Source organism: Zootoca vivipara, chromosome 2, assembly GCF_965207765.1.
Source record: "Zootoca vivipara chromosome 2, rZooViv2.hap1.1, whole genome shotgun sequence".
NCBI lineage: Eukaryota > Metazoa > Chordata > Lepidosauria > Squamata > Lacertidae > Zootoca > Zootoca vivipara.
The window spans coordinates 77,995,469-78,021,896 of NC_142584.1; the positions used below are offsets into that span (position 1 = coordinate 77,995,469).

Here is a 26,428-nt window from a genome sequence, read left to right on the forward strand (position 1 = left end):
GCTATTTTAAAAGCCTCTAACAAGGGTTGAACTAGCACTGTTTAGTTAAGAATTACAGATTTTCTAATAAGTCTATTATTTGCATGCTCAAGGTCTCTTTACCCTTCCTGATACGTGAGCTGCCTTCTCCCTCAGAAAGTATTTCCTGCTGTGCAAGCAGCATGCAAGAAAACTACCTGCAAGGATGTATATTTTGAACGAGACTTCTTTGTCTGAAGAATTTGAGACAACTACTCAAAAGGAAGAATGCAGGTCTTCCCAGGCAGTTACAGGCAGATGTCAGGAGAACTTCAAACCTATTGAAAAGCCAACAACTGGTCATGGTTTCAGAATGGCTACAAATCATAATCTGTTAGGATGAAACAAATTACGATCCTGCATTTGGACATAACATTCCTGCATTTGTTTACCTGCTCTCACTGGGAAGGAGCTAAGTGGAAACAACTAGGCTGCATGCACAGCCAAGAACCTTAGCCTGCCAAGTACCATACGTGTGCACGAGCAGATTTTAATCGTTCAATCCCATTGTTTACAAGCAAAGCAGCAACTGCAACACTTTCCAGTTCAGAACCGAGCATATGGTTCATTTCAGAGAAGTTGTTTAATTTATATTAACATTCATTTCTTGCCCCAAAGTGCACAAAGATCGTTTTTTAAAGGTATAGGTATGGCCTGTAATTAAACTTTATGGAGTGCTTTATCCATGCACTGCCTTTTCTGCTCACATTACAAACCACACAATCAGAGGCTGTTTCAGCATGTCACTTGGTTGTAAAGAAGCTTTCCATTACTATAGCAACTAAGAAATACAAGTGTCCTGAATATTAGCTAATAATGACATTTATTTCAGGTGTACACAAAAGCTTTTGAAATAAATAAATTAAAGGGCCATTCCACATCAGGCTAGCATTGTGTTGCTGATCATTCAGGCTCAGACTACAACACCACCACCACCACCAATTTGCACCTTTGCTGTCACTGGGGCCTGTGATTTGCCTCAGCCTTAGTGCTAGGGATTTCCACCAAGTTGTACTTTATCAGGTGCAACATCTATTAGAGAGCCCTGCAAATAACACTGAGTGAAAGAAATGCCTTGCCAGCTCCTACATTCCCCAACAACCCTGCATGCAGTGAACAGGTCTCAGCCCTCCTTAACCACCAAAAGGATCCAACAGAAAGGAATTGGGCAAATGTCATCAGAACCCAATTCAGCTTCCCCCCAGGATATTTCAGTGGTAGTGGGTGAAGCACTTCCCATCCATCACCAAAAAGAGTCTTGTTGCACGGCAACTTCAGGGAAGTGGAAAAATAAAGGATGCAAGGGTTTTTTCTTTCTTCTTTGGCGATCACGCGTAGCCGAGTAAGATTGTCTTCCATAAACACAGTTTTAATAATGGGTCCGTAAGTGACTGTGGAGGCCAATTCTGGACCCACACGTCCTTCCACAGTGGGGAAATTGGTTCCCGGGTGGGAGTTGATCACGGTGTGGATTTGCCAAGCGTGCCTTCCTCTTAGCATGTTTCTCCCTTACGTTCTGAGTTCAAGTGTCTTCAAAGTCCATGGCACCTTTGGTAAAGGCTGATCTCCAACTGGACCACTCACAGGCCAGTGTTTCCCAGTTGTCAGTGTTTATACTACATTTTTTTTAGATTTGCCTTGAGACAGATGCAACGGTTACCGATGCCAGCGCCTTGGAACTCTCGGGGTATGAGTATTGCCTCCCCTGAATCCTCCTGCCTTGTGGATGTGTGCTGGTGCCTTGAGGAAATGGTACATGTGCAGCCTGCATTGAGTGCACTTTGTGGTTCTGCGTAGGTTGAGAGTTTATTCCCACAGCCCCACTACTTTTCTACAAGAATAGGGGGTTCTCCAACATAAGAATAGCCTGCTTGATCAGGTCAATGGACCCTGTGGTCCTGCATCCAGTACCCACAGTGGCTAACCAGATGCCTGTAGGACACCAGCAAGCAAGACCCGAGCACAAGAGCCCTCTCTCCTCCCGTGTGATTTCCAGCAACAGGTATTCAGAAGCATTGCTGCCTCCAACTGCAACAGCAGAGCGTAGCCATCAATATCCCTCTCCTCCATGAATTTGTCTGAGTCTGGTGAGCATCATGGCCTTCTGGGGGAGTGAGTTTCATAGACCCCTTTCCAGCACAGCAGAATCCCTAGTGTTCTGCCTTCAGCATTTGCATGCCGGCATGGAAACTCACTAACCAGGGAAACAGGCATGATTTCACAATGATGGGAGTGAAACTGACAGAATGCTCAATTACTCAACCCCGTGTAATGCTACAGGCTTTGCAATTTACTTCCGTTTATATTTTAGAGAGTGACTGTATGATGTAAATAACGCAACCTATATAAAAATGGCAGTGAAGACATGGTCACTGCTCAATGACAATTCTGAAAAGAATGCCAACCAGCAAATAATAAAAAAAAGCAACAGAAACTTCAGTGTATTTGGGATGCAAAAAGTGCAGTATTTACTAATGTATTTTACATCATTTGAATACCCTACCCCACAATTTTAACTATCTGGTATAGCTTTCTTAATTAATACTGGCCATATCGCAATGTCTTAAGCATTCCTTTAGGAAGCTGGAAAGAATAAAGAAGGCAGCTTCTAGTTTGCTGCCTATCACCACCACCAAGTGGTTCAGCTGTATAAAGACTTAAGGGGGGGGGGGCTGTGCTTAACACAGAAGCTCTTGAATGGCACAATCCAGCTAGCTGCTGATGGGTGCTTTTCAAACGCTAGGAGAAAGATTCACACACAAATGTATAAATATGAACCTTGATTTCAACTTTTACCGAGAGCTTTAAGTGGCATTCCTATTAAACAGAAAAGCCATCTGGCTTTTTATTAAAAAGTAGCATGTCTATTGTAAGCAAAATACACGGATTAATTTTTTAAAAAACAACAACAACAACAACAACAATGAAGATTTAAATGGGTAACACAATTGAGATGAAGTACAGAAATGTTATAATGCAAAATATATAAAGCTGCTATCTTCTTTAATGCTTTTGTAGTTCAAAAAACCTAATTGATACTTATAATAATATTGTACATTAATATAAAAAAGGTAACCACTGTTCACAGCAAGACCCAAAGAATTCCCCACAGCAAAAAGCTCTCCAAGGCATTTATGCATTTCCTCTTCTCCCATACCAGGGCAAGCAGCCAAGCCCTGGCAAACACCAGATGTTAACAGCGATTTACCATCCCCGCCAGCTGCCATTCAAGAACTGATGGGACTGCTGGGACTATTCAGAGCAGTTGCAACAAATCCCAACCAAGAAATTAAGTTGTCATGTCCCTACAGTTGTCCACCAAGCCCTTTATGAAAATGCCAGGCAGTTGCGCAGCATCTCCAATTGTTGAATGACAAACAGAATATGCTGTTTCCCAGCCCAAATTTATATATATATATATATATATATATATATATATATATATATATGTGTGTGTGTGTGTGTGTGTGTGTGTGTGTGTGTGTGTCTATATACCCTGTTTCTCATATTTTAAGACATGCCCATAAAATAAGCCATAGCAGGATTTTTAAGCATTCAAGGAATATAAGCCATACCCCGAAAATAAGACATAGTGATAGGCGCAGCAACAATGCCGGCCGCGGCAGGAGGAGGAGGAAAAAAATAAGACATCCCTTGAAAATAAGCCATAGTGTGTTTTTTTGAGGAAAAAATAAATATAAGACGTGTCTTATAATATGAGAAACACGGTATATATATATATATATATATATATATATATATATATATATATATATATATATATATATATAAATAATTATAATTATATACTGCTGGATCATTTAAAAAATCAAAACAGCTTGCAACAGCGACTACCTCTAATAAAAACTTTGATGTTTCTACAGATGATCTCAATGACTGAATTAGGTTATAAGGGTTTAGGCCAGGCATGGCCAAACTTGGACCTCCAAGTGTTTTGGGGCTACAACTCCCATCATCCCTAGATAACAGGACCAGTGGTCAGGGATGATGGGAATTGGTAGTCCCAAAAAATCTGGACGGCCAACTTTGGCCATGCCTGGTTTAGGCAATCCAGGACCCAGGTTTTTCAGGGCTCTGTTAATTAATGTAAGGATCTAGAATCTGGTTTGGTAGTAGATGGACAGCAAATGCAGATTTTCTAAGAAAGGTATTGCATGTTGAGTTTATTGAAGGGCCTGGGACTATGTCTCCAGGTGTTGCTAGACTACAACTCCCATTAGCTATGCTGACTGAGGATGATAGGAGACAGAATTCTGGAGGGTACCACAATGACTACCCCTTCCGTTGAGTTACACAGCATAATGGTCTTGTGGACTGTGGCAGGGGAACCCCCCCCCCCCTTTTAGCCACATGATCTTTTTCTTCAAAACCTCATAGGAAATCATTCTGGCAGCACACTTTATTATGGGTCGTACTTAACTCAGTTTCACTCAGGGTAGACCACTGAAATTAGTGGGCCTAACTTAGTCAAATAGCCTGTATGAATCCCTGGAGTGCACGCTTGTTTACAACAAGACATTTTGAGTTTGAGAATACTATGGTGTGACTGAAGCAAGCTAAACTGTAAGAAGGGCTGCAATACTTAATCAGTGAATATACCTAATTACCATTTGAGTGGCTAAAAATGTGCCCTTCATTTAAGCAGGCAGCATATTTTTAAAATGGAAAATGGTTTAAATGCAAGTGCTTCCAAAAACTGTAGGTGACAGGCACCATCTCAGAAAGGGGACTCCACCTCCTGCTCTCTCGCAAAGGATGCCTCTTCTAAGATGATGCCTGCTGGGACATATGAGTGTGACATCGAAAAAACAAGAGATATATGTCCCCCCAGCATTACTATTCACATGCAAATTTACACAGATTTAATCAACCAATCTTACTAGAATGAAACTCATCTGATTAATTGGCTACAATTTCTTTCATCAGGTGAAAGCCCTAATTATAAAGAATGCCAAGTACAGCACGCTGAATTAAAGCAGTTTAGCCTAGAGCGGCAGCTTTTCATGTAAGAAACACCATCTGATATCTTAGCTGGTGAACATCCAAACCAGACCTAAGACTATAGTTTCCTAATAAAAGACATCTGTGGCATATTATGTATATGAGCTATGATTTGCAGTGCTTACATTGAAAACCATCATTAGGGGGGAAATTACTGTGCCTTTCCCAGCTGCCGAAAGTAAAGCGTTTCTGCTGATAATTCAAAGACTTCTAGTGAAACACAGAATGGACAAGCTTATATTTCTAGTCTTCAGCTCAAACTTAAGGAAACATGTATGTCAAGTAACAATGGCTTATTTTGTACTGGCTTCAGGAGTCCTACTCGCTTTTAAATAGAAGACAATGATTTCTTTTCCAACAGTATTCAAAGGAAGCTAACTCAGTCTGCATATGGACTCGTGTTTCAGAAGTGAGGTAAGTGTTAAAAGTTTTACATTAGAAAAGGTCAGGAGCAATTTTCACTAATGGTGAAAAGGCACAGTTCAAGTAAATAAATTCAAATATAGAATATAGGCTAATGCATGACCATGTCTGGAATGGGCCTGCTCCCCCCCCCTCCCCAAAACAAAACATTTGAACATTTGATTTAATGAGGCATCCTCCTCACAATCGCTTACCCCTCCAGATGTGCTGCTACCATCTGTTCCTGGCATGGATTCCACAGAACTGGTGCTCGCTATCTGTTGTGGGAAAGCCATCAGAAAGCACATGAATACTAATAAAACACCTAGCTCTTTAATCGCTCATTACTATGAGCTCATGCACTGGCAAAGGAGTGTTTGGGAAGGGTCACTGTGACCACTGTTACACCGTTCTTGTGGTTGCAAGGTGACCCAGAGGTGCAATGAAGGTCTGCACTGTTACATGGGCACCAGACTGTAATGGTATATGACACCACTGAAGAAAGAGCTCTCGTGAAACATACACAGAACAGCCAAAGACAATGGGCGGCAACACAAAATACCACATTTTTGTAGAGGCATTTTAGCCACTATGGATACAGTTCTACCCAACATTGTAATTTAACTTTGTGGAATGATAAATGAGGCACCAGAATAGACCTTCTCTGTCTAATATACACAGGATATCAGTAGTTATACTTTATTAAAGTCTATCCAGCTTTTGTCCAGGGAGTTCCCATTTTAGCATTTCCCAGCAAAGCACCCGCATGTTAGGACTGCCCAAGATATATTGGCTTGCTCAAGGACCCAGTGAACTTCATATCTGTGGCGATTTGAACCTGGATTCAAAAGGCTCATACAAACATGCCATAGGCTAGACCGCACTGGCTCTTTTGGTGCACCCCAACTTATATCTGCCCATGATATAACGTTTTGGTCCTAATAGAACAAAAAATCATTGTATTTAGAATTCTTTAAAGCTAGCAACACTGGAAGGGGTGTCACTATGTACATCAATGGGTACGGTGTCCAACAAGCTAGAAATCCCCAAAGGGGCTCCTCCACATAACTGTTGTGGGTGGCTTCCAAGAGCAATTTAGTACTGGGGGTGTACTATCATCACCCTGACCAAAGTGCTGAGAGAATCTTGAGATGGAGAATAAAATCCAGCAGACATCCAAAGGAGAACTGCTGTAGTAATGGATGACTTTAATTACCCTCATACAGACAGGCTATATGCTCCAAACATAACAAACTGGTAACATCTATTTCTAGATATCCTAAATCAGTGTTCCCCAACCTTGGGCCTCCAGCTGTTTTTGGACTACAATTCCCATCATCCCTGACCACTGGTCTTGCTAGCTAGCGATGATGGGAGTTGTAGTCCAACATCAGCTGGAGGCCCAAGGTTGGGGAACACTGTCCTAAATGATGGCGTTCTATGGAATCAACTAGAGGGGTAGCACTCAGAACCTGGTGTGAGATATAAGTACTGTTGAGCCAATTGGGAACAGTGATCCATAATGCTATCCAATTTAACATGTATGTAAGCAGACAATTGCCCAGAAAGTTCTACACAGTCACATTTGATTTCAAAAGAGAAAAGCTCCCCAGAATGAAGGAACTGGTAAAAAGGAAGCTAAGAGGCAAAGTAAAGAGGACCCAATTTCTCCAGAATGCTTGGGGTTTTTCAAAACCACAATGAAAGCTCGACTAGAATGTATACCGCAGTTCGAGAAAGATACCACCAGGGCCAAGGGGATGTCAGCGTGGTTAGCAAGCGGAGAAAAGGAAGCTCTTAGAGGCTATTAGAGAACGTTTTCTTGAGAAAATTGCAGCTTTGTTGAAAAGGGAGGGAGAGGAATTCAAGGAACACATTGTTAAAAACATAAAGACCACCAACAAAAAAACTCTTTAAATACATGAATAGCAGGAAACCAGCTAGGAAAGCAGCTGGATTTTTGAATGACATGGGTATCAAAAGACTGTTAAAGGATAGAAGAGAAAGTTCAGAGAAGCTGAATGAATTCTTGTGCCTGCCTTCACAGAAGATGTAGGATAAATCCCTGTGTCTCAACTTTCTTAGAGATGGAGTATGAGAATAGCAGTGATAAGAGACTATGTTCTAGGTCTTATGGGCAAATTGAAAACTGACAAATCACTGGGTCCAGATGGCATCCACTTGAGAGTTCTTAAAGAGTTTAAATATGAAATTGCTGATCTTCTAAGAAAAATATGTAACATGTGCCTAATATCAACCCACATGCCTGAGGAGTGGAAAGTAGCCAACTTAACATGAATCTCTTTTAAAGGGATCCAGCAAATTACAGACCAGTTTACTTATTCCTGGAAAACTGGTGAAAAGCTTTATTAAAGGTAGAACTCCCAAACATATAGAAGAACAAGTTTCAGCAAAGGTAGATCCTGTCTCACTAACTTTTCTTAGTACTTTGAGAGTGTCAACAAGTTTATAGATAAAAGTACATAATCAAATATTCCTGGGTTAGTTTATCAGTCACAGAGGAGAGGTCCTCTTAAGAGTCAGTTACTGGGTAAGAAACAGGAAGCAGAGAGCAGGAATAAGTGGATAGTTCTCCTAATGGATGGAAGCAGAAAGTGGAATCCACCAAGCAGGAGAGCCAACCTTGCATAATCAATCAAAGACACAGCACACACATGCTATTTGAATGGGAATGCCCATCTACTTTAGGTGGAGGGGGCCCTCAAATATTTTATGGGGGAGAGCGAAAGGACCTTGACCCATAGGAGTTGGTTCCTATGCCACCAAGAATTGGTACTAGGACCTGTGCTTTTAAGCATGTTCATAAAGTGACTAATGTAACTCAATATAAGCAAGTGTCAAGAGATGGAGAAAATTGCCACCCTTTGTCCAGTTCCCCAATGGAAAGCCCGAGGAGTGAAGTTCCACTTACGGGAACTCTGGATCAAAACCACAGGCTACAAATTAAAAACAAAAAGATTGCAAGTTTAAGTGCAATATATATGACAGCAAAGACCCACAGGAATAATGATCACTAAATGCTTACTGATGAATCTGGGAGATGCTCATCTTCTTGAGAAAAAGAGCTATTATAAGCTCTAAACGTTTCACTGTTCTGTTTATGTTTTTCAATTGTTGCTTGAATGACCTGCAATAAAATTCCAAGAAATGCAGTAAGTAAAAGTAACCTGCAAAATCTTATTTAGAACACAAAACCAAAAACCTTTTAAAAACAAAACAAAACTGTTTGCAGATGTCATTACTTAAGAGTGTTGTTTCTACAAGATGAAGAATTTCCAAGTATGACTTACAAAAGTAGAGCCTCAAATTAAGAATGTATTCTGTAAAAACTGAAGGGTCACTTCAGTTAACTAACTATAAGGAATAAAAGCACTATCAGAATTATATAAATGTAATGGGAGAGGTAGGCAATGGGTCTTCTGCTAAAACACCAATAAGATTTCATTGCAGAAGTCATCAGTTCCTCACCCCGAAGCAATATTTTCCATTACTGTAATAGAGTACATGTGAGGCTACCATTGAAGATGCAGTTAGTGTAAAATACTATTGTGAAAATGCTAACTGGGACTCGGCATTAGGAATCCATCTTGCTTGTTCTGAAGCATCTACATTGGCTATTCGTCTATGTCCAGGCTCACATTAAAGTGATTACCGTATAAGACGACTGGGCATATAAGACGACCCCCAACTTTTCCAGTTAAAATATAGAGTTTGGGATATACTCGCCGTATAAGAAATACGACCCGGCGTATAAGATGACTCCCAACTTTTGAGAAGATTTTCCTGGGTTAAAAAGTAGTCTTATACGCAGGAATATACAGGTATATGCTCACTTTTAAAGTTATTTCTTCATGGCTTGGGACATATTTGACCATTTTCTTCACGAGTGCCTTAAGACAGTGTTTCTCAACCTTTTTTGGGCCAAGGCACACTTGTTCCATGAAAAAAATCACGAGGCACACCACCATTAAAAAAGTTAAAAAATTTAACTCTGTGCCGCCCTATATTGACTATATAATTATGACTGTAAGAAACACTTGCCAATTGCTGTGTTGGTTGCAATCTCCTGTAATAAGGCTTCACAAGCCGCTGATTTCTCTGCCAGCACAATCCTTTGCTCAGCAAGTTTCAGGTTGAGCTCATCCAGCCAGCTTCTTTAAGTTTGTCTAAAACCACCCTCCCGTGGTGGTGGCTGTTGAGAGCTGCGCTCGCCCCGCGTCGTGACCCGGCCGGCTTCCTTTCCGGCGGGTCAGTGCTGTATATTGGCGGCCGCCAGGCACGTGACAATGCAAATCGCCCTTCTCGTCGCCACACGTCGCGGCACACCAGCCAGCGTCTCGCGGCACACTAGTGTGCCGCGGAACAGCGGTTGAGAAACGCTGCCTTAAGATAATCCTAAGAGACTTTGGATACCCACCATGAATACAGGGCTGTATCCGACCAAGCTACATAATTACTTCTGCTTGCATAAGGGGACTTCCTCTCCCTCTACTCCCTCACCAATCTGCTGTGGAGGGTTGGAGGAAACCCCAGGATAGATCTGGGTGGAGTGCAGCATTACATAGGGCAGAGAGGCTGTTCTGTTGTTCAGGCAGAAGTCCTTGCACTAATAGGATGGCTTTGCTAGATACAACCCTTTGTGGATTATGATTAGGGAGCAGCCTTTTCTGTTACAGTCCTAGTTATGAAATACCATCGGGAGGTTCACATTTGCCTACTCTGATGTCATCTTAGCACCAAAGTCTATCTCAGGCATGTTAATGGCATGCTTTCATCTCCAGTGTCTGTTTTTTTATAATGCTTTAAAACAACAACAACAACAACAACAACAACAACAACAACAACAACTTTTGCTAGCTTTATTGTTCTTTTACTCAGCTTTAATTATCTTTGTATAGTTGTATTTTATTGTTCTATTCTAAGTTGCTCAGAGATATGTGTCTTTTTGGCAGGGTGGGGTATAACAGCTTGGAAATAATGAAATGGAGGAAAAAGTTCCTATATGCAGCTTAATGTACTTAGCAAAGAAGAACACCGAAAATGAAATGGGCTGGCACAAAGGCTAAGTAAAATATGCTTATATTGACCTGGATCCATTCTTTCTTCTCTTCTTCTGTCCTATAAAATGCAGAAAAGGCATACATGTTATATACATGTAGTATATTCAGGAGCTGTTTTAATATCTGCAGTCTTATAAGCAAATAGTCTTATTCATCTCTACAGTAAATTCGTGTTTTGTTGCTGGAATCTGATATGCCTATTCTAAACTCAGCAGCATATAATTGAAAACTACCCTTTCCTTTCCCTTTACCTTACTGAGGATTTAAAACAATAGAATGGACTAGAATGAATTATTTTACCAATTGCTCCTACAGCCTAACATTCCTTGCTCAAAACATGCAGAATGAATGAACAAAATTCTGTACCTGGCTTGTAGCTCCAATGATCTCTTCTTTCCGGTTATTGAGAATGTATGAGCCACGTTCTGCTTGCTGATTTCCTGGACCTAGAAAACCAAGAATATTTTGCTATAATTTAAAATGTAATTTCCCAAACACTTTTAAGATTACCAAACAAACATTTACCCTCTCTAAATAAACAGCAGCAACTATTAATAATAATTAACTGTTTGTTTAAAAGTAACATCAAGTGTCTACTTTTTAATGGCAATTCTTTCAGAGGCATTATTTACACAAAGGTTTTTCTGAGATACAAACAAGGTTTGCCAGCTGTAAGGTGCAGAAGCAGTTGGTGGAAGAGACTCGAACTCTAACCTAGACTGTATTTGCGACTTGTCTAGGCATGGAGAAATATATGGGTCCACATCCACTATGTTTTAAGCTCAGTGGCTTTCAAGTGGCACTGACGGTACTGCAATGCCAAAGGAGAAACTGACTGTGGTTTTATTGTTGTTATTGTTTGCATGGTCCCCCTGTTGAAGTCTGCAATACTGCATACTCATTTCCTGCAGTTCCATCTTCAATAACAGCATGTCATGTTCCGCCTTCCACACTGCCTGTGTTTTACTTTGTTATGCATTTGGGGAATGGCCAAAGTGCTTGTTTCTCAACAAGACTGACAAATCCTGAATCACAGAAGGGAACCTGAGGATCAACTAGTCCAACCTTCTGCAATGCAGGACTAAGCAGTTGTCCCTTATGGGGATCGAACCTGCAACCTTGGCATTATCAGCAGCATGCTCTAACCAACTGAGCCATCCAAGCACTGTTATAAAAGTATATTATAAATGCAAGCAAACAAGATACAAACCTGCAATCCTGCAATATCGATCTTTTCTCGCACACTGAATTTCTGGCCTATTAATCTCAGTTTGGGCACACAGTACAACACCATGCTGTTAAACTGCAATTGATGGAAAATTCTTGTTATGGTATGTGGAAATCACTTTAATATTCAGCTCAGCCACACCCTTCATTATAAAATCAGTAAGCATAGCCACACACTTAATGGCAAAATCAGTTGTTATAGTTCATTTCTTCAGGTGCTCTAGAACTTAAATAATCCAATAAAGGATGAAATTTCTAGCACTGTGGTGTGTGAAATTTATCAGGAATTCATTTTTATAGCAACAGCTCATGGGGGGACTGAGGAAAGCTCGATTTTGACTGTGAATCGTCTACATCCTATGAATTGTGATTTATTATTATTATTATTAAATTTCTTGGCCGCTTTATCTTGCCCAGGGCAACCCAAAGCAACTTACAACCAAGCAGACAAACAAACAACACCCCACAATAAATACATTAAAAGCAAGAGGAAAAAGAAACACATTAAAAACACCCTGGCCATGTACACAGATATAGTTAAAGGTCAAAGGCCTGCTTACAGAAGAAAAAAATTGCCTGGCAATAATTGTAAGTGAAATTCAATGCCGTTGCCAGACAGAATGACACTCCCCACCGCCACCGCCCCCACTGCCCTCTTCTCCACACGCACTATATTGGTTGTTCTCCTACTCACCCACCCCAGAGCCAATTTCCAGGGAGGGAAAAGACCCCTTGCACAAGCAGAAGTCCTCATGTGGGGCTTGTGACAACAGGAGTCAGGTGAATCCTGCCCTATACCTGCAATGTACAATATACCTGTGCAAAACCAACCCACAACATGCTGGGAAAATGCCAGAGTGTTTTCCAGCAGATATTTCAGTAGTATTCTCTGCAGAACTATAAAAATAAGAAAAGCCTTCTATGTCACATGTGGACTCACACAGAGAGAAACTATGTGTGGATATTATATTCAGAGAGCTATGTCAGAAGATCAACAGCTAATGGCTGGCCGGGCCTGACCTCAGATTTCCAAAGTGCTGCTCCTGTTTTTTGCATGAAATGGTTGACGCTGTCCACAGAAGCCTGTGATTGTTAATGATAATTTAGAAGATAATTTAGGAGAATTTAGAAGATAATTTAGATTATACTTAAGTCTGGTTGCAATGGGTTTGTCATGTTAATGTCTGTGGACTATTTAATATTCAGCAGCATAATACTATGGGATAAACTAATAAAAGAAAAGTGCCAATTACACAAAAACCAAAGCATCATCAAATAGTGGTATGGCAACAGAATGAACATTTTCTTTAAAACAGAATAGAATCTGCTTTTGTGAAAGAAGTGTACATGTGCAATACAGAGCAGACTCCACCAGCACGACCTGACCAATCAGATGAAAGGAGACTTTGTGTCTACAAAGTAGGTGAACACTTGACTCCTGGGAAATGAAGTAACTCACCAGAAATAGATACCTATCCTGAGCGGTGCCATTCTTTGCTGAGAGTTTCTGAATATGCCCTTCTTTAATCAATTCATTGGCTGGATTAACAATATCCTCTTCTCCTCCAAGGCGCTCATACACTTCTAACAGCTTGTGCATCTTTTCCTACAAGCACAAAAAGGAAATGCCAACTCAGCTTACAGCTAGTCTTTGTCTATTGCTTTATGATACACACACTAGAAGAAAAAAAATAATTCAGTTAATTAATGGGGGAAATGCTACCTACTGAAGAATTACTAAATATTGGTATTAAAAAACAAAAAACAACGAACCAACAAAAAAATACATGAAAGAAGAAATATACAGTACAAGTCCGTGGTTTTTCACAGCCTTAAAAAAGCAACCATGAAAACAGAATTCACTCTAGCAACATAAAGCATTTAATCCTCTCTATTTTAATCATCTCTTGGTACTTCATTGCATTGCCACAGAATCCCAAATAGCTCTTCTGTCAAAGTAGTCAGGAAATTGATTCCCAAGATCATAAAGAAGATAAAAGTCTAGCCCCCATAGCAGCAGTAATAAGAGCTGGAAGCTAGAGAAAGACACTTCACGGGGATCTGATGCCCACATATGAATTTTAGCAAGCAGGGGCTGCCTTATATGTGTCACAAAGGTCTGTATACCAATTTCCAGTGCAGCCATTACAGTGGTACCTTGGTTTAAGACCGTCCGGTTTACGAACTATTCAGTTTACAAACTCAGCACAACCGGAAATAGTGTCTTGGTTTGAGAACTTTATCTTGGTCTAAGAACGGAAGCCAAATGGTGGAAGGGCACTGGCGGCGGGAGGCGTCATTAGGGAAAGTGCACCTCAGTTTAAGAACAGTTTGGTTTAAGAACGGGCTTCTGGAAAGTATTAAGTTCGTAAACCAAGGTACTACTGTAAATTTTTCCTGACAACCAAATTCTTCTCAGGGTAGACCCATTGGCATTGAAGTACATGAGGTACTAATGTTTATTGATTTCAACAGATCTATTCTGAGTACAACTAGCATGTTGTTGTTGTTGTTGATGATCCCTCAACCCATTTTCCCTGACATAGTTCAAGGTGGCTTACAAGTACATTAAAAACCGCTAAAAACAATAATTAAAAAACAATTAAACATTGATAGGATTAAAACTACACACACTTCAGCTTCCTTAGCAACTGTTCCCCATGCCTTGCTATACGTGTGTGTTGCAAGCTGCATGGTTTCTTTATTATTGCCAGCCTTTGATCCCATCCACTTGGCACTCGGAGCACTGGCAAGATAAGACCCTTTGCATCCAAATGTTCCCTACTCTTGTGCAAGAATAATGGTGTCTCAATAAGGAAGATGAAAACACCTCTAACTTGTGAATCTGAGAAAGAGAAGAAGCCACAACTACTTCCTGTAAAGAACGCCCAGAGTGAGAAACGAGTGGGTTCATTTAAAACATTGCCTATAATTATTTCTTACAAAAACAGAAGTGTTGTTGGGAGGTAAAATTAGACAAGTAAATATGTAACATCTAAAACAAACCTTGTATTTTCTTTAAAATGTTTTCAAGAGAAGGCAGGATGATTTTTATTAAATAAACACATACACAAAGCTTGGGTCTTATAGAAATTGTCTCAGTATCACACACACACACACACAGTTTTATGGAGTTTCGGTGTTTCAACATGATTACAAAGAAGAATTGCTAATCTTTGTAAATGGAAATCAGACTATGCCTGCCTTTCAGAGTTTGACTAACTTAAACATCATCTGCTCAACCACATGAACACTAACACTTAAAGAAGCTCTACAACAGGCATCCCCAAACTGCGGCCCTCCAGATGTTTTGGCCTACAACTCCCATGATCCCTAGCTAAAAGGACCAGTGGCCAGGGATTATGGGAATTGTAGTCCAAAACATCTGGAGGGCCGAAGTTTGGGGATGCCTGCTCTACAACTATTGAAACTAGAAACTTCTGCAGGCAAAGCATATGCTCTGCTGCTTATTCCATCACTGTTATATTTCTTATACCGTGTTTCTCATATTATAAGACATGTCTTATATTTATTTTTTCCTCAAAAAACCACACTATGGCTTATTTTCAAGGGATGTCTTATTTTTTTCCTCCTCCTCCTGCTGCGGCCGGCATTGCTGCTGTGCCTATCACTATGTCTTATTTTCGGGGTATGGCTTATATTCCTTGAATGCTTAAAAATCCTGCTATGGCTTATTTTATGGGTATGTCTTAAAATATGAGAAACAGGGTAGGATCTACAGTTATAAACAACTGTCTTTATATATGTCTTCTTAATGACAAAAACATGGTCTTTAATTTGAGTTTGACTTATTTTTCACTTGGCAGAGCTGGGATGAACCTTAGGAACATGTTCACTTGCCACACTATGAATAAGCTCATTGTGAGCCATGCATTAATTTGCCTAATGATCAGAATACCTTCTGCCCCCAAAATGGTATTAGGGTCACAGGCAATTGCAATTTCACACAACACCTATCTCATATACAGTATGTTCATGTTCATATATGGGTAAAAAAGGTAAATATATGGACCTGCTCTCTGCCATATATAGGGTCAAACCCCCTAATTGGCCTGTTTCATTTGCAAGAACAACGGCTGAATATTTTAACTATGCTAAAACTTATGAACATTTTTAGAATACACAGGAAAGAAACTACAACAAAAGATGAGTTTTTGAAAATAGCTACATAAATTAGTATCAGTCACAAGAGAGAAAATGCCGGGGGGACAGACCTCATATACATAAATAATAGATAATAACTATAGAAAGGCACTAACTTATACTTCAGTTTGATCTAGATAGTTTGAATAAGTATGAAAAACCAACATTAAGGTTTCATGTAGTAATGAGAAAACCACTGGTTCAAATAGGCAGCTCAGTTAATGGCTCAGGTGATGATTCAGTTACACAATTTCTACTCACCATCTTTCGGATGGCTGCATTTGAATGGTTTGCCGCAGTAGAAATGAGCTCCAGTGATTCTGCAATAAAGCAGCAGCAGTTACACATTCTTGAGATCATTATCGGTTAATAGTGCAGTTTTTTATTTCCCTGATGTGTACAGCATTCCTGCAAAAATGCGGCTGCACATAAATGACAGCTTGTAAGGAGAAATCCATTGCATCATATTCCTGCGCTTGTGACGGTCAAGTGTGTATGCAAGAGTATTAACATAGGACACATTTTTAAAAACTGAAATAAGTAGCGCAGATAACTTGCAACTTGTGTGCATTCAAATTTACATGCTTGGCAAAAGAACTAAAAAATAAAATAAAAAGGGGAAGGAGGGAGGTTGTTCCAGGAAAAATGACTTTGGCAATCCTACCTGCCATTGAACCCAATGAGTTTTGATTATATGCAATTTTGGTTTTATGTGTGATACCCTGAATGTAACTCCTGCGTAAGTCGAGAGTCCCCTGTCTACAGTGGGCAACAGTAAATTACCCAGCATAGCTGCCAAGTTATCCCTTTTTTACAGGGATTTTCCCTTATGCTGAATAGGCTTCCTCGCGAGAAAAGGGAAAACTTGGCAGCTATGTTACCCAGTAAATTACCAAGAGAGGAAAGCATTGCTTAGGCACAGCCCTATTTATACAATGTCCTGTGCAGGAACAGGAATTTCTCTTCCCTAATTTATGCTTGGTGTTAATGTAGGTTCTTAATGTTCAAGCCCAGCCTCAAACACCTCTCTGAAGGTGTTTCACATCTGAAACATAATTTGTGCTTTTTCTGGTTGCTTCCAAGGCACATATTCATTATATAGAAGGAAGTTGTCTTTAGCAAATGCTTCTCTTCAGTTGCCCAGAATCAGCATAAGGCACTGCAAGTCCCCTTTTGTCTGTACTTTTCTTTGTGGAAGGAAACCTGCAGGGGAACTGATATCACATTAGACTTTCAGCCAGTTAAGCATACAAAGCAGATCAGGCAAGACTGAGCGTATGGCAAGCTATGCGAGGAAGGCTTGCTTCTCTGTCCCAGAACATGTTGAGTCTATATATGTGGGTGGGAGGATTGCATGAACTGGCCTGAATACTTTTGAACAGGAAGAATCCTACATCCAACTCATAGCACCTAGGGGAGGGAATGGCCAAAGATACATTCTTTACATGTAATACATACAATAATGTATTATGGCATTAAAAAGATATAGATCAGCATATGGGGAACCTATGCCACTCCATATTTATTTATTGTTATTGTTATTAAATTTTATATACCTTCATCTGAAGATCACAAGACAGTTTACAATATAAAAACACATAAATGGTCAAAGAGTCTTGGGTTGATGGGATTTGGCGTCCAACAACATCTGGAGGGCACAGGTTGCCCATCCCTGAACTAGATGATTACTACCAATCAATTACTTTAAGGATCTAAACCTAGCAGCCATTGTGACCCGCTGTCTTTGTCCTTGTCTCAGATTCCTTTCTTACTCCCATGCCCATTGTTCTCCCAGCTCTATTGCCTCTTGAGCTCTGCCTCTTAGTTTACCTATTTCCAATGATATCTTCCTTATACTGAGACTCCTCTCAAATCTATTTCTGTCCCTGTGTAAAGTTGAAATCCTACCCAATCAGAAACTTCAATTTCTCTCTCAAAAAAGTTGGCTGGCAAACGGTTGAAATGTCAGGAAACGTTATGCACCATCATGACACTTCAGCCAACTGATGTCAGAAGATTTACTACCACAGAATAAGTTAATTGGAACTACTGTATCATGATCATGCAATAGGTATGTATCAGGTGCTGTGCACTAAGTAAAAAAGAAATGACACGTTTCGTTTAACAGGTTCACAATTGAAATCCATCCGTCAAAGAGAGTTGTTGTCAGATTTTGACAGAAGAGGAAAAGGTTTAATTTTGGAAAGCTATAACTTGATGCATATTATTTGCCCCCACACAGAATAAGATGCCGAACCATGTCGATGAAAAGTGTACATACTTTCAGCATCTTTTCGGTCTAGTGACTCTTCAGGAAGTTTTTTAAGGTAATCCTTTAGCAGAAGCTCATAGCGTGGAATTCTCTGTACAGGTTCCAGCATGTGATGCTGTAACGTCAAGTTTCCACATATTTCTTCTTTCTGTAATTAAAGGAAAACAGGCTGATTTTCTGAATAATTTTTTTTTTGCCATATCCTTGTACTTAAACCATTTAATGATGTAGGACTGTAGAAAGAGATTCATATGCTTAATTAGTTTTTTAGATTATAAAGATGCTGGCGGTCATGGCAAGGTAAATACAAAATCAAGCAAAGTGTTCTATAGAACTGCTTTCAGGTGTACAAATCATAATAAAAAGGGACATTTAGTTACTATATCATGCTGGATTCAGGCCCAAAGGCATCTCTTACTGATACCTTGGTTTCAACCTAGGCTCAGTCCACCACAGCAGTCCATCCCCACATCTACTACCCAATTCATGTTCCTTTCCTGTAACAGCATTATTTATTTCATTATCTCTCAGTGGTATAGTCATCACAAAACAAACAAGTACGAAGTGTTGTATATAGAATAGACCCAATGGAAGGAAGTCAACATCAAGGTCTTCTGATCATTCCACCAGTGCAAGCATTTCACCTTACTGGGCAGAACAATCCCGTCTCCTCCCACCATCCACTGTTCTGGGAGTTCTCCTGACCACCCTACCACCACAACCAGTCACTTTAGGGAGGTGTAGGGGTGCATGCAGGGGGAGGAGAAGGCTCACTGTGCAGGAAGAAATCTGGACCTAATGGTCAGGGGTCCCTTTACCCTTTACCTATTTATACAATAGTCTTTGTGTAAAACCAATGAGCTGGCCAGAGATCTAGCTGGCACAATCACATGTAACTAAAATCAACCCTGCCTTCCCTAAAAGGTTTTCTTGGCTACAGAGCTACATAGGCAGACCTATCCAGAATATAATACCATAAAATAAGTGTGTGGAGTGGAACTTTTCCTGGTTTCACTCCCTCTCATGTGTAATGTCAACAAGGTTGTGAGAAGTACAAATGATTTATACCTGTATGTTTTGAATAACAGCTTTAAAAGGAACAGATCTCTGCATCCATGTGTTCAACATGTCCATTGCTCTGTCAAAATTCTTTACATATTCTCCATACATCTTCAGAAACGGAGCAAGTTTTTGGACGATGTCTCCGAGCCTTGGGTTTGTATTCCTGTAGACAGAAGAAACAACAAAACAAATTTAAAGAAAAACACGGAAATGGAAGATGACATCAGCTGGGAACTGCAAGTGCTCATCCTATGTTTGAATGCAGTCTGATATAATTGATCTTAATAAATTACGAGCATAGTTAAAATGACGTGGATGGGTGGGGAAATTCTACTTACTCACTTGCATCAAAATTAAAGACGAGTTTGAAAACAACACTTCCATTGTTTTGTAAACAAGTGCTTCTATTATTACACCATTTGGAATTCAAAATTACAAGTTTTGTAAAAGTGCATATTTGAATTATCTTGCATCAAGTTGTGTGGCACTAAAGCTGTTAGCATGTTTGCTAAGCTAAGCAGGGCACAGTATCGTTTAAAACTGGATGGGGGGGTTGTGTGTTAAGATTCCTGCATTGCAGGGGGTTGGGCTAGATGGCCCCCGGGGTGCCTTCAAACTCTACAATTCTATGATTGTACAGGCAAACACCAGTTGGAGTCCTCACACCAGTGGTGTATGGGGGGAGCAGCAGTAGCAGCAGCCTCCTTGCATTGGAGCTGGCAGTGATGGAGATGGGAAGCCCTAGGATGGCAGTGGTGGCCCCACAAGCACACACATGCCCTGTTGCCAAGCTGCAGCTCCTCCGATCTCACCACACCCCATCCTAGCAAGTACAGCATCATTGCAAGTAGGGAGCAACAGTCATGCTGCCCCTTCTCAAGGATTGATGCTGTAATTTCATAAATGTTTAGGAAATTGTATTCCTGTTCTCTATGAAACTTTATTCTTTCTCCCATGCTTTAATACCCGGGACTGACCAATTCGAATGATTTGGTGTCTTCTGCAATTATGGATGCTACCATATTATTTGCATTTTTCAAGAACAAGTTAAACAGCAATGAAGATTCACGAGGGACAGCCATGGTTACACCTCTGTTCATTATGAAAATTCGTTTATACATATATTTTCCCCATCTTTTAACCAGGTTCTCATCCTTAAGAGGAGCTGTCCTCTTATCCAAGGACAGCTTTATTTCCATACAGGAACTCAACCAAAACTTTTTAACAATCTAAATGTATGTTTTTCAATAAGCAAAGTGTACATGACTTTTTAAAGGACATGTCAAAGGGGACTGAGCACACGCCTCACTGCATTTTTGGCTGCAGGTGTGAAATAGTCACACAAAAACTAAACAGATAGCTATCTCCACGCATGAATTCTTATTGGGGAATACTTTTTCCAAAGACATTTGGGTGCTTATAGTGCAATTCTATTTCCCGTCCAAGGCTTTGGATGCTAGATTTGGAAATGGAGCTTTCACAAAGATGGGCTTCCCTGGGGCTAGTTCCAAGCATGCAGTTCAGATGGAAGCAGGTAACAGTGCCTAACATTGAAGACAATGAGAAAGAGCATTGTTCCTGCACCAGCTTCTGATCCCTGCCTCTGAAAGCAAAACAAGATAGAAGCTTGTGTTAATATGGGCGAGGCTTAGTGGGTGCTATAGTTTCAGATGCAGCAGGGGTTTCAAAGCTAGTGAAACCACATGGTGGAACTATTTCAGGAGGGCCATCTCCTGAACTTTATTCTGTAAAGTTCATGGAACACTCAGGAGTGTAGGGATGTGACATACAGATACATTCCAATAACAGTGCATTATATTTTGTTGTGCTAGCACGTTACAGAAGTGGACGTTTTCAGTTTCTAGGAAATTCTTAACATAGAAACATTTGTTTGTAGTCCTTCATTTACCCACCACTCATCTGTAATCCTTGTTTTGAGCTCAGGCAGAAGAAACTGTTCGTGGAAGCGATAGATGGAAGAAATATTTGAAAAGATTCCTGTTACCACATCAGGTGGAATCCCCGCCTCAAACAATTTAGTGCAAAAAACCTGCACCAAAAACACACACACAACATCAGAACCAAAAGTATATTATTTATACTAATTTAAGCAGCTGGATGTTGACAGATAACGGATATGGATTTTTGAATTTCTCCTCAAGATGTATTCAATAGACATGTCTAGCTTGTTAGAAGGACTCATCAACTAAACACATCCATATATATTTCCAATAAATCTGCCACCTGCTTATTTCAGAGGCATTTGTTATGTTAGCCATTTAGAGTGAAAGCCAACTAAAGAAAAACAATGGATGTAAAAGAGCAACTCAACATATAAATCAAAAGGTGCTTTACAAATATTTTCAAGTATCATTCTTAATTAACATTTGGCTAAACAGAAAATCTAGTGAAAGAAAGAAAGAAAGAAAGAAAGAAAGAAAGAAAGAAAGAAAGAAAGAAAGAAAGAAAGAAAGAAAGAAAGAAAGAGGCTAAATGGAAAGGTTTCTTTACAATGTGGTTCAATTATATATGTTTCTACTTCCGCACTAGACATTGCACAATTGGTTAAAAGACAACAGACATCTGACTCAGCTATTACAGATATATATGACTTATGAGGAAGTTAATTGTCCAAAATAACTACCATCAGCTATACAGACAAACTTGTTCAAAATGAACTGATCTAGTAGAGAAAAATGAAGTTTTCTTACAAGTTTTTAGCAAGGCTGATTTCCCATAGAAGTAGACTTACCTGATCCAGAAGATGAAGCCTTTTAACATAAGCTTCTTCCGTATGAAGAAGTTCACTTGCAATGTTAAACAGCTTCTGTGGCTCTGAACACTGCAGACAACATGAAAAAGGCAATGTGAATTTTCAGTCAAGATTACAAATGCTGAGGAAGTAATCATTTTCATATTATGTTCTTGCAACTGATGAAGAGCACACTACCGTAAAAAGAAGTATTCCATTTTACTGAGCTGATGAAGTACGCATTTGCATAGTTCACAAATCTCTTTATGGATGGTGTACATTTCACCGTTTCTCTAAAATCTATTTAGTACAGAGCAACCTCTTACAGTATAGTTACAACCATCTAATTTACATATTTCACTCATTGTCATCAAATGTGAACTATGGAACCCTCTCACAAGGCATCCTTTAGTAAAATTTAGTACGATGTGGAGCAAAAAAAGGGATAGTATGCCTATCCTGTGGTTCACTAGTGGTAATCACCTCCACAGAAAATGTCCAAATTCAACTTATGACCTTAAAACATTGCTGCTGCTGCTTCTTAAAAAAACCACAAAAACACCCCAAGAAATGAAAAAGGGAAAGCAAACACGTTTAGGTGCAAAGTATGACAGATTCTCTTATTGATTTGTGATCTTGCATAGTCAATAGCTAATCAAATGCTTTTATGAGGAACAAAAAAGTTAAAAGGTGTTTATGGGTTGTTGTTGTTGTTGTTGTTGTTATGTCTCTCTAGCCCTGAAATCCCTTCTCCCTAGGAAAAAAAAGCTATAGTCCATGCATTAGGGCAAAAAAAAAGAGGGCAAAACCACTCTCAACTTTTTTTTAAATTTGGCTCCGAATTACTGGTTTCAGAAAACTAGATAAAAATACCTACCGTAACCTTTGCAATGCAATGTGGGTTTTTTCAAAACTTCCTTATTGACTTCTGGCCTGAGCAAATCTGATGACAAAACTCTTAACAGATGGCTTTGGAGCAAGACCCAAAAACATTTCAATTTAAGGCTCCCTGCACCTCCTAAGCACTGCATCACACACCAAGTTTATTTGTTACCAGGGCTGATGGTAACAGCCAAGCATTACACTTGATCAGAGCAAGGAGATGAAGCAGCCTAAGTTCTCAGCCCAGAACTTCATCTCTGGATTTCAGGGTTTATGGAGACACATTCACAACTATTACTCTATTCTGCTTCCTCCTCAGGATACAATGCTGCTCACCAGCAGGAAGAGAAGAGGGCAAAGGAAGTGAAGACCGAGTAAGTGAACTGAGACAATCCCACTCTTTACATGCTGGTAGCTAATAAAATATGATAACATGGCAACTGTCTTCCATCTCCAAAAACAATAGACTTCAATGAAAAGAAAGCCTTCACTTGATTAGCTTATTCATCTCTATACAAGATATGCTTGGGCCTCTCTCATTCCTACCACTTAGCACTAATACTGTATAGAATATTTCCATATCTCTTCTTTCCACTTTTTTATTACCAGTCTAGTTAACCAAATAAAATATAGTATGGCAGTTGTGCTTGAACATGGGTACACTCTTGCAAAATCGCTAAAATTAATCGCTTTCATGTCATTTCTTCTTTTAGAAGTATCCAGGCTGAGATATCCCATATACAACGCCAGCAACGTCAGTCAGAGAGACATTATCAAAACTAATAAGCTCCTTCTTGTCTGTTTCCATTGGGCAAAAGACAGAGAAGACACACAATTATTCAGTCATGTGTGTTCAGGTTGTAATAAATGCTCAATGACATAGATGCCTTATAGCATAAAATAAGACTCCATAAAAGAATGGTGTGGAATGAGGCATTTCGTACTTTCAGGAATACTATCTTTAACAAGGTTAATCAGTATTTTCATTTCTGTATTTTACACACAAATGTGGCCATTAATTGTTAATTATTGCCCATTTTCTCACTATGGTTTTTTGGGGGGAGGGGTCTAAATAGAATGCACAGCAAAGTATTAGTCGGCCAAAATTAGAGTAATTTAAGAATAATGCCGTGAAATGGCTATTTATTTGGATTTTTTAAAAAAGAAAATATCAATAATTTATTTCATCTTTCCACTCATAGAAACAGTGAGTAACTTAAGGAAAAACAATTTAATGTGATCCAGTGATATTTCAACACTGAATTTCTCAAGTATCTGTTTTTCTGTATTCCATTATGAATTGACCTTATCATTACCTCTTGACTAATGTGTAGATAAGAACTCAGTAATCCACCAGTTTTCACATTTCCTAGAATTGTAGGGTCATCCAATCTAATCCTCTGCATTGCAGGAATCTCAACTATATCATACAGGACAGATGACCATCTGCAACAGTTCTTTCAGATTAAAAAAAACTTAACATGTGTATTTTGAGAGAAAATACAATTTAAAATATGTATTCTTTTAAAGTTGTGATTAAAAAAAAATCACAGATTTACGCAGAAATAGAACACAGGAGACTTATGGGTAAAGACATGCTAAAGTGACATGGAATGGTATCTCTACCCCAGCATCAACACTCAAACTAAGCTGAGTGAAAAAGAGCAGAGATCATGGCAAAAGAATGGAGAACCTATCATTTTGTGAAATAATCTGGATGATGTGCTCAAATGGTTTTTCATGCCCAAGGTCCCAAGTTCAATGATTCACAATGAAGAATCTCAGGTAATAGGCTAGGAAATACCTATCTTCAGAGACCTTGGCCAACAGTCAACATAACTGGCATCAGGTTAGACCACTGGTTTTCAACTGGTGAGTCATGACTTGACAAGAGCATAAGAAGAACCCATGTGGGTCTCTCCAGGGCAAATTATAATTATAACTATAATTATACTCCACCCATCTGACTGGGTTGCCCCAGCCACTCTGGGCGGCTTCCAACACATATAAAAAAACATAATAAAACATTAATAGTAGGAATCTGATCCAATATAAAAAGTCACAATAACTTTAAAATAAACAACTTATATCAAACAAAGCAACATTTAACAATTCATCAGAATCTAAATTAAACTTCAGCAAATAATAATGAAACAGTTTATATTTATCAACAACAATAAAGAATTACCAATCTATAATAAATAAAAATAACAGCAAATCACAATGCATAACATACCACAAAACATACAAAACCATGTAAAAAGATCAAATTGAGAAGCAAGGACACATAACTTATAAAACTATTTTTTTAAATACCCCTGAGCTCCGCTCTTCCCAGCTGCTGCTGCTGCTGCTGCTGCTGCTGTTCTCAAAGTCATGGTCTGGGAAAGGCTTCCAGGGCTGGAGGGTGGGGCAAGGCAGGTGGGAACGCCATTGCCTGATGAAGAACAGAAAGTCTCTCTCCCCTCACCTAGTCCAACATCCTATACTCCCAGTGACCAATCAAATATCTCTGGAAAGCTCAGAAACAGGACCTGAGAACAACAGCCCCAGCAGCAGCAGCAGCAACTGGTATTCAGAGACAAGCTGCCTCTGATAGTGGAAGCAGAACATAGCTATTATGGCTAGTAGCCATTAAGAGCCTTATCCTCCACGAAGGATGGGTTGCAACATCAGCACTACTGCATACAAATATCGGGGGGGGGGGATTAAGGAGCAGGCTTCCAAACACATGTTTGGATTAAAGGAGGATTTGAGTCTAATAGACTGAAGACTGCTGGATTAGACAAATCAATGACCTGCCTTCACATAAGGAAGCTCCTACCAATTACCATCACAGTAGTCAGCTATTGTTGCAATGACTATAGAGAAAGGTTTGTTTTGAACAGAGTGCAATATAAAAAGAACTGAAAAATGCTATTGAAAAATAATTGTTGTGCACACTACAAAAAGACACTAATTTAGGAGATGAAGAGGTGCAACAGAGCAAATGAAAACCTGAATTAGTGTTTTCAAGAGGTTTCTACTCATAATTATAAAGAGTAGCTCAGTCTTTTGAAGAGATCTCATCAAACTTACAACAATGTATCTCTCTACATTATGAATGCCTACATCACACCAGGAAGTGCCCAGAAAACAGCACATGTAAATGTGATCAAGAATCCTTATCCTGGTTTTAAAAAGAGTAAAGAAAATTGAAATTGGGGTGGGAGTGGAAGTACCCTCTCAAGTGCTCCACTTAAGACTCTTCTTGTGACATTGCTGGTCCTCCTTTATTCCCCATAGCTAGTTATATTAATTACTTCAACTGTGTCATTTTTGGTTAAGTGATGTCAACAACATTCTGGAGTCCCCAGAGCAAGACAGGCTATCAGACACATTTGATCAGGAACTTACCACACTTCCTGTCCAGAGCTTTAGTGCAGAAAGTAGCTCCTGTGCAATGAATGCAATGCAATGTTATGCCTATCAATATTAATCCTTTCACCATGAATTGGGAAATAGAGCATATGCACATTCAGCAGTTCCACACTTCAGTTCTGTGGA

The 26,428-nt window shown here is 39.6% G+C and overlaps 1 protein-coding gene across 3 annotated transcripts in view; it reads right to left on the bottom strand.

The window, feature by feature from the left end:
- FGD3 (FYVE, RhoGEF and PH domain containing 3) overlaps positions 1–26,428 on the bottom strand; it is a 110,032-nt gene that overhangs the window by 19,784 nt on the left and 63,820 nt on the right. For all 3 annotated transcript variants that reach the window (XM_035106318.3, XM_088662232.1, XM_088662233.1), the window contains 11 exons: positions 22,001–22,090; positions 21,162–21,298; positions 19,255–19,411; positions 18,196–18,334; positions 16,176–16,234; positions 13,210–13,356; positions 11,734–11,826; positions 10,890–10,969; positions 10,551–10,581; positions 8,489–8,590; positions 5,658–5,720 (listed from right to left, as the gene is read on the bottom strand). In XM_035106318.3, coding sequence (XP_034962209.2) covers positions 5,658–5,720; positions 8,489–8,590; positions 10,551–10,581; positions 10,890–10,969; positions 11,734–11,826; positions 13,210–13,356; positions 16,176–16,234; positions 18,196–18,334; positions 19,255–19,411; positions 21,162–21,298; positions 22,001–22,090 — 1,098 coding nt within the window. The remainder of the gene's footprint in view (positions 1–5,657; positions 5,721–8,488; positions 8,591–10,550; positions 10,582–10,889; positions 10,970–11,733; positions 11,827–13,209; positions 13,357–16,175; positions 16,235–18,195; positions 18,335–19,254; positions 19,412–21,161; positions 21,299–22,000; positions 22,091–26,428) is intronic.